Source organism: Uranotaenia lowii, chromosome 2, assembly GCF_029784155.1.
Source record: "Uranotaenia lowii strain MFRU-FL chromosome 2, ASM2978415v1, whole genome shotgun sequence".
NCBI classification, from domain to species: domain Eukaryota; kingdom Metazoa; phylum Arthropoda; class Insecta; order Diptera; family Culicidae; genus Uranotaenia; species Uranotaenia lowii.
In genome coordinates, this window is record NC_073692.1 from 55,062,197 (window position 1) to 55,071,650 (window position 9,454).

General features: G+C 41.7%; 1 protein-coding gene across 1 annotated transcript in view; it reads left to right on the top strand.

Moving 5' to 3' along the window:
* LOC129741401 (putative odorant receptor 83c) overlaps positions 1-3,335 on the top strand; it is a 30,780-nt gene extending 27,445 nt beyond the window's left edge. The window contains exons 2-5 of the mRNA XM_055733125.1: positions 2,558-2,741; positions 2,814-3,003; positions 3,063-3,218; positions 3,279-3,335. Of these exons, the coding sequence (XP_055589100.1) occupies positions 2,558-2,741; positions 2,814-3,003; positions 3,063-3,218; positions 3,279-3,335 (587 nt within the window). The remainder of the gene's footprint in view (positions 1-2,557; positions 2,742-2,813; positions 3,004-3,062; positions 3,219-3,278) is intronic.
* The last annotated feature ends 6,119 nt before the right edge of the window (positions 3,336-9,454 follow it).

A 9,454-nucleotide genomic window follows, 5' to 3' on the forward strand; every position in this document is an offset into this window, starting at 1 on the left:
TCTTTATTATGTTGAAATTTGGTTGTAACGCTGTCTAGGAAATAAAACTGAATTTCAATTATTTTTACAAATTTTATTATACTTTGGAAGGTGTAGCAACCGAGTCAGCTAGTATCTTTCTGAAATGAGGTGGGCAGGCCGGGGGTGCAAAAACTTCGTACGTTTTTTTTCACGAGAAATCGTCAATACTACCCCCTCTCCCTTCCCAAGAAAATCAGATTGAAATTCCCACGAGAACAGTTTTTTCTACTTTTTCTTAATAACGTTCTTAATAATTAACCATTTTAAAAGATACACTCGAGGCGTTGATAGTCCGTTTTTGCCATTCCAATAAATCACGGCTATGGAAGTGTTTAACAAATTCCGCCAATTTTTTTTTTTTTTGGCCCGCCACACTCCCCCACACCAAAAAGCTCGAAAGAGCCCCCTGGTAATGGACACTTCAGTTCTCAGCATGTCTGGCAGCAACAGGATAAATTTAATTTTAAAAAACGCGAGCAAAAACACAAAATTTACGCATGCTGAGAACACAATATATTTTAACTTTAAGGCGCGGAAGAATGTAATAAAAAGTAAGCAAATACAGTGAATCTCAGTGGAAAAAAGTTTTCCTTTTAAGAGATCCACTTTTCGATGGAAGAAATTGAAGAGTATTAACAAGTTAAAAAAAAATTAAAATAAATTAAACTAAAAGTTAAAATTAGGTGACATTAAACTAAACTACAGACAAACAAATTAAAATCAATTATTCTATACAAATTAAAAAATTTAAAAAAAAAGCTAGTTTGGTGATTCGTTGTTTATTGGTTTAATAAGTTCTTAAAGTGTTGCATCAGTTTGGTCTTGAAAATAATCCTGTTATTAATTATCTTTAACTCTTCGGGTAGATTATTGTACTTCGTAGGTCCGACAAAAGAAATCCTATGTTGGCCTAGGCTTGTTGACGAATTACTTCTCAGAAGGTGATGAGACTGCCTTGTGTTATGAATACGAATTCCTGAAGTAAACCTTAGATTTCGAGATATATGAGAGGAATGCAAATTATCAAAGACATAAGTGCAAGTTTGGAAATTACAAAGTTCAGCCAATGGTAAAATATTGTGAGAGCGGTTACAGTACAACAGATTGGATGGATGACGAAAGGGAAGGTTAAATATAGTTTTCAGACAACGATTTTGTAAAATTTGTAGACGAGATAGGAGAGATAAGGAAGCTCTACCCCACGCCGCAATCAAATAATTCAAGTGTGAATGAACAAACGCAAAAAACAAACGCAACATTACATGGCGTGGTACAAAATGTTTCACTCTCCATAAAACGCTACTGAAAGACGATATCTTTTTGTGTAAGTTGTTAATGTGCGATTTCCACGACAGAGTGTCATCTAGTGTTATTCCCAAATACTTGAAATTATATACTTTTTCCAAAATATTATTAACTATTTTTGAACTGTTGTGGGATTGGATTGTTTTTCTAGATGACCGGAATAACATGTATTTTGTTTTTGCAAAGTTTAAAGTGAGAAGATTGGAATTAAAATATTTATGCAGAATGTTGAGATCATCTTCCATGTTTTTAATAATTACATTAGGACATTTTCCTGGGTAAAAAAGTGCCGTGTCGTCCGCAAAAAGTCTTGGTAGTCCATGCAATGGCAGGTTACTAATATCATTGATGTACAAAAGAAATAGGATTGGTCCAATGTTGCTACCTTGCGGGACGCCGACTTCAATACTCCCTAAGGAACTTGATACTTCATCAATACGGACAAATTGTTTTCTTTCTGATAGATAACTGCGAATCAAGTTGTTTGTGATACCTCTGAGGCCATAACATTCGAGTTTTTTTAGAAGTATTTCATGGTTTAAAGTATCAAAAGCTTTTTTAAGATCTAAAAAAAGGCCACCAACTATATTTTTCTTATCAAGTTCACAAATAGCTGTAAGAGTACTTGAACCCGTTGCTTTGGCTATTCGATGAACGAACCTACGACAACCGTCGGGGTATCGACGTTTTCAATGGAATGATCGCTGCATTGCGCGAATTCTGTGTGAACATAGGAGCGGACATCCTCGACCCCAAATATCGTCCCAATTGGCGCACAGGAATACTATTGATATCTATTGTAACGTTCTTCATCAGCATTTGCTACACGTTCTACCACAAATGAGGAAACTGGCTCTATCTCGTGGAAGCATTTCCAATTGCGGCACTTTGTTTTCAGGGATTGGTCAAAACTTATCATGCTTTTTCCAGCATTCAATTTCTTCGAAGCAGTATTCGCAAGTTGCAGCTTTTGTACGAAAAAAACGTCAATCATCGTGCAAACAACAGATCTCTGGTTTTTTGTGCTGGACTAATCAATTTGATGTTCAGATCAATCCAAATTACGTACTTCTGGGCTGCATTTATTTTTGGCCTTTTTCCTCTGTACTATCTGTTTTTACAACATAAATATGTGCTGATGGTTTTGGTAGAGCTTCCGGGTTTTGATCCGGAACGTTACATGGTTTTGTTGCTACCTTTGTCTTTCACTGCATCATTTTGTACATTGCAGCCTATGGACTGGTTGCTGCTGACGTTGCCTGCATGATAATAATCCTTCAAATTTTCGGAGTTGCCGATGTTTTCATTAACCAGCTTAAATCGTTAGATGATGTTCTGGAACAACATGACGGAAATGAGGAGTACGTGTATCACAAAGTTCGTGGTATATGTTTGATGCATGAGGAAATAATACAGTAAATAATTCTTGATAACGAAGTATGTGATTACTTTCAGAATTATATGGAATTTGTGTTCTTATTTTTCAGATACGAAATAGAAATGGATGAATCTTACAAAACTGTTGTACTGGTTCAAATAGTAACTTCAATTGCTGAAATCTCTACATCACTGTTTGTTTTCTATCTGACAGGGCACATCAACGCTTTATTTCTTGCAGTTAGTGCAGTGTGGCAATTGTTTGAGTATTGCTTACTGGGTGTCACGTTGACTATAAAGGTAAGGATGAAATGCATCATGAAATCGTAGTTCTGAACGTTTAAAATTATGTTTAACAGAATGAACAGATTGTGCGAGCCCTATATGACATTAAATGGTACAGACTAACGACGAAACAACAGAAAATGCTTGGTATAGTCTTGCAAAGAGCCCAGAACGCTGTGGAAATAACGATTGGTGGATTAGCTCTGCTGAATTTAGAAACATTTGTCGAGGTGAGCAGATTGCCTTTAAAGAACATTAATAAATAATATAACAGTAAATCCTTTGTTCAGGTTATGAAAAAAATTTATTCCTATTACGCCATGTTGATGCAGTTCTTAGACCAATGAAAAGTACAAAAAATACTGCATTTATAATAGTTTAAGTCACTAAAAAACTATTAAAGAGAAAAAAGTTGACATTCGACACAATCGACCATGGGATTTTACTGGCTTAGCTTGCTTAGCTTAATCACTATGATATTTTGGCTGACCATAGCGGAAGGAAAGAAAAAGAAAAAAGAACAACTTATGTATGGGACGTTTAAAACCTTGATTTTGTCCCTTTTTTAAATACTAATTTTCCTGAGGAGCAGCTGCAGATTTTATTTAAACATAAAGTTTGTGAGGCATTTAACTTTAATATAAAATTTAAACTGTTCGAAGGTAACTTTTAATTGGAATTATATGTGAAAAGGGAATTATGGGGGGAAACATGAAGGGGAGGAATATGATGAAGAGAGGTTATAAGGGTATCTCTGGTGGTTGCACTTGCTGCATACTGCGCGTCACGACTGATCGGGTAAAGTGTGTTACCATTTCTTCACGAACAACTTCTTTTATCGAAGTTGCAGGAAGAGACGATGGAAGAGGAGTCCTTTTTGGAGACAGTGAATCTGAACCAGCGGACTGAGATAAACGGAGAATAATCGTCAATGACCACACAAATTGTGCAGCCAGCCAGTAATTGAATATGTGATACTTACTTAATGATCCCGCGCCGATCCTCCGGTGCATAAGGCCGTGGTAAAAAACCTCCACTGTTGACAATCCGGAGCCAGCGTTTCACCTGGTCCCAGTCAAGATTCTCGTCGACAATTTGGATTTCAGAGGCTAGGCTTCGCCGCCACGAGTTTCTGGGTCTGCCTCTTCTTCGGTGTCTCCTGGATTCCAATCTAGCGCCTCTCTGCTAATCTCGTTTTCAACTTTTCGCAGCGTGTACCCAATCCATCTCCACTAACGTTCCCGAATCCCAATTTCTAGCTCCCTTTGATGACACCGGCGATATAGTTCCCCATTCGAGATCCAGCTGCCAGGCCACCAAGTTTTCGCGTCATCGGCGCATATGCGCACCAAGTTTCGCACCCGTACAACAATACGGATTTGACGTTTGATTTGAAGATTCGGGTTTTCGTTCGTAGAGAGATCTGGCGTAACTGTCAGATGCTTCGGAGACTCGCAAACGCAAATCGAGCCTTTCTGATCCGGGTTTCGATGTCTTTCCTGGTACCACCATCAGGCGTTATCTGGCTAAAAGTAGCGGTCGTGCGATGTACAGCGATGCCTTGTTTTACCTCTTGCGAGAGTTTGTTCGTGGGTATGAAAGTTTTTTAAGCTCCGTGACAGTTTTGGGGATATCTTCGTGACAGTTTTCAATGCGTTGAATTTCGCATGACAGTACTACTCACTCCGTCCGACTTTAGCCGAGATTTGCTTTGGATTATCATCCACGCTCGGGCCGAGTTAATTTCGAACGAACGTAAGTAGAACTTCTTTCTCGCTTAAAAAGGGGAAGGGGGGGTGATCACCCCGATCACCCTCCTCATAGGACCCCATAGGATTGAAGGTAATCATATCGCCGGCACCACACATCGTGTTACGCCTCAGTCGTATGCTGCTGCTCCATGGCTCGTTCGATCTATTCGAGCCGAGCAGCAGCGCATACGACCGCGCATGGGTACGGTATGAGCACGACAGTCACCCGTGACAGTCTTGCCCAAAACTGTCACGCCTCCAGCCGACAGTTAGGATGAAATTATTTTCGAAATAGGAGGCATGAAGGCATGAAAACGGAACTGTCGGTTGGGTTCGCTACAGCTTAAAGCACAACATTTTCGCCAGCGCAAGCTTTGAGCCGATTGTTCAGATACAGCTTGCGTTCCCGCACGTGTGCGATGTAGCCGAAGCGTTTCGATTCGTTGCCGACGGTACAGCAGCGAACCGAGTGGTAAGGAAACCGAGACAGTTTGTTCGACAAGGAAAAGGTTGTCATAGCAAAGCTGTACTTTTCGGAAGCCTGGTCAGGTCTCCCTTCTTTGGGACCTTTACGAGGATACCCTGCATCCAGTCGGCCGGGAATGTTGCAGTATCCCAGTTGTCAGCGAAACACGGTGCAACATTAGTCTGACAGGGCAGGGTTGGCTTTCAGCATTTAAGCTCCCAAATGCTTTGTTGGATTTCATGTTTTTGATTGCCGCTTCTATTTCAGCCAGCGAGGGCGCTTCCGAGTTGGCGCACTGTTGGCGCTTCGAGCTGCTGGTTCTGTTGGCCATTGCTATTCGTGACTCGGAAGAGTTGTTCGAAGTGCTCAATCCATCGTTTGAGCTGATCTGTTCGATCGGTCAATAACTGACCTGCTCGGCCTTTCAGCGGCATTCTTGCATTAGTCCTTGCACCACTGAGGCGGCGAGAAATGTCTTAAAGTAATAGGATATCTCCATTGGCGGCGGCTCTTTCTACCTCTTCGGCTAGGGAGTTTATCCAGGCTCTTGGTCTCGTGTACAAGCTCGTTTAACTGCCTTTTTCATCTCCGCATAACGTAAGCGGGTGGCTGCTTTGGCTGACCCGATACATGCCTGCTCAATTCCGATTTTCGCCTTTCTCCGATCATCGATCATCCTCCAAGTTTAATCCGACATCCATTCACTTCTTCTTCCACAAACTTTACCGAGAGTACCATGGCTCGCCGTGATAAAGGCATTCTTGATTCCACACCACTGTTCTTCGACTGTTCCGTCTGTCGGCAGCTCCGAGGCTCGGGATTCTAGCTGTTCAACGTATGCCCTTTTCACTCCTGGATTCTCCTAATGGCGGACGTCGTATCGACATCCGACTATCTCCCTCGCCGCTGGACACGCGCAACTCTCAGTCGTATCTCACGAGGTGATGGTCAGATGCAATGTCTGCGCTTCGCTTGTTGCGGACATCAAGAAGGCTCCTTCTCCATTTTCGGCTGATGCAAATGTGGTCAATTTGATTTTCTGTTCGGCCATCTCGGGATACCCAAGTGACCTTATGTGATGGTCGATGGGGGAAGAGCGATCCACTGATCACCATGTTGTTGTTGCCACAAAATTCTACAAACAGCTCTCCGTTTTCGCTCATCTGTCCTAGGCCGTGGCGCCCCATGATGCGCGGAATTCTCTCTACCACGCTGTTCAGTTGACTGTAAAACTGCTCTTTCTCCTGCAAGTCGGCAACGTCAGTTGGTGCATAACACTGGACCATTGTAAGGTTTTTAACCCGTGTTCTAAATCTGGCTACGATTATTCTTTCGTTTATCGGTTCCCATCTAATGAGGGCCGCGTAGGCCTGCGGGCTTAACAGGAAACCAACTTCTCGTTCCCGAGTAGCATGTTCTCCTCGTATACCAGAGTGAAGCAGGACTTGTCCGGACTGTGTCTTGTGTTCTCCAGTGTTGGGCCAACGGACTTCGCTCAGTCCCAGAATTTCAAGCTTGAGGCGGCTAGCTTCTCTAGGAAGTTGAGCCAGCTTGTCTTGTTGAGCAAGGGTTGAAACATTCCAAGTTCCAATTCGTGTCCGTGTTTTCATGCCAAAAGTCGTCGCCAAAGTTCCAGATCGGTCATTTTTTTCGGATTCCGTAACAAGTTTTTGAATCGGGAGCAGTAGGTTGTTAGCCTAAAGTCCCTATCCCGCGATGGGGCTGTCATCTTGGACTTAGCTGGCGGGAGCCGCATGTCATAAATTCAGCCGCTTGCTGCAAGGCAGACGCTGTTTGAGCCGCCCCTGACCTGGAGAACAGACGCTCGGTTGCTGTTGCACGCCGCCCCTGACCTGGGGAACATACGCGTGCGGCCACCTTCTCAGTCTGCATGCGACCAAAGCATCCACCGGGGTTGGATACCCGATCTCCGCTTAGGTTACTCGCATCCCAGCCGGCACCGCAAGGAGGTAGAGATAGGAGTTGTGAATAAGAGGTGATATGACCACTATGGGGTCTCGTGTTGCACATTGTCCACCGTTTACCAGCCATACTGTGGAAGTTCATGAAAATTTTCTTCGATTCATTAGCCACTGTCTCTTTTCTACCCACTCGGGGAGTGAATAAAACTCGCTGAGTGAAGAATGATAGTAAAAATACTTACAACTTTCTTTTTGATTGAGTTCGGTTCTGACGAATACGCCATTTTTAGTTTTCACCAAAAAGAGTTTTTTCTCTATTTCCGCACTCTCCTCTTTGCCGGAACTTTTCATAAAATGTTATCTGTATACAGTATCATATTTCAAGAGAAGTCTCGGAGAAGTGGAAAATAGGGAAAAGGAGAAAAACACTCTTATTGGCGAAAACTTAAAATGGCATATTCGTCAATTCGGCATTTCACGGCAGTAATAAGATCTACTTACTATAATTTGACTGAAATATTACGAAAATAGTCCGAAATCTGTCCCGAATTTCCTCATTTTGCGGTACCAATCCAATGTCATGTAAATAAAAAATCATTTACCCTCTATTAACGTTATCATTATTTTTGTGAAAATTCAAAGGCTTAACTAAGTTTGCCGGGTCAGCTAGTATAGGCGAAGGAAGCGAAAAGTTATTATTTTTCTCCTTAAGAACTCTTAAGAAAAACCCTTTAGATCTGTCAAAAGTTGGGTGAAATCCTGATGTGTATAGAGGTGTATAGGAGGTGCTACCGAATATCAAATTCCCGATTCAGCCATTTGCAACTGCGGAACTCATGGAGTTTGTTTACCAACAAACCATAGAAAAGCTGTGCAAATAATCTTATCGATAAGTTTGGTGTCATAGCCTGGGAGCCCCCGGATGACAGCTTTGAACAGCTTGTCACCAGGGATGTCCTGTGTATAAAACTCCGCCTTAGAGTTTTTCAGGAATTTCGTGATTGCGTCGTAGTCTGCTCTGGAGCGGGAGTGGATCTTGGTGCCAACACCACGCAATTCGTATTCGGCTACTACGTCCATCGATGCGAGACCACTGATCAGTTTCTGCAGTGGTACGTTTTTCGTTACCAAAGGTGGCAGTTTCACTTTGACCGGCGACCCGCCAAAATTAATGTTTTCGATGGAACCACCGGAATCGCCGATTTCGCTTGCGTTCGTAGCCGTCTCCGAATTTCGGAAACTTTTGGTGCAGCCACTAGCACCGTCCGATGGGCCATGTTTCTTTTTCTTCCCGCTGTTCTTTGAAGCTGGATCAGTTTTTGCAGGACTTGAGCCCGCCTTCTTCCTTTTTCTCGCCATCATCCAAGCGAGACGCGTCAGTCGTTCGAAACTTCACTTAGAACGAAAAATTAAAACGTCCGTTCTACAGCGCTGCCAGAACTAGCATGATGATGCAACGCACGGGAGCGCGCTTTTTTATAACTTCGTCGCATTGGCTGCTGCTCACTGATTGGTTGGCGCTCCTATTGCGTTCTTCTTTTCTCGTTTTCTTCTCAGTCCGTGGGCACTTCTTGCATTGCAAGAGGGAAGCGACTGGAAGTCCATATCATTAAAATATATCTACATATTGAAATAATTAGAAAATCTATGAAGCTTATCAAAAGAAAGTTAAAGTTTCAGATCTTGAAAAATTTGAAGATCAATGCTAAGAGAAAACTATTAACCCTTCATTTCATGATTTTTTTTATTTTCCCTTAAAAATAATTTTGAACTGTTGGTATTGATGTGTACACCAAGAAAAAAAATTACAATCAAAAACAATTTTTTCACATTTTCCGTACATCCATTGCTGCAAATTTGTTACTTTAGGGAAACGAAGGGTTGAAACATCTTTGTACTGATGTTAGAAACATCATTTTCTGCTCTCTTTTCAAAGCATTCGTTTCTTAATTATGTTGAAATTTGGTTTGAAACGCTGTCTAGGCAATAAAACTGAATTTCAATTATTTTAACAAATTTTATTAAATTTTAGAAGCTGCAGGAAAGCACATCTGGTCAGTTAGTATCTTCCTAAACTGAGGTGGGCAATGCCGATGGTGCAAAAACGTCTACAAAGTAATCCGTTCTCATTTTTTCTCTTCTTAAATTTTTTTTCGCGAGAAATCGTCAATATTACCCATTCCCCCTTTCTTAAATAAACTGAATGAAATTCCCACGAGAACAATTTGTTCCACTTTTTCTATATAACATTCTCAATAATTAATCATTTGAAAAGATACACTCGAAGCGCTGATAGTCCGTTTTTACTATTCCAATTAATCACGGCT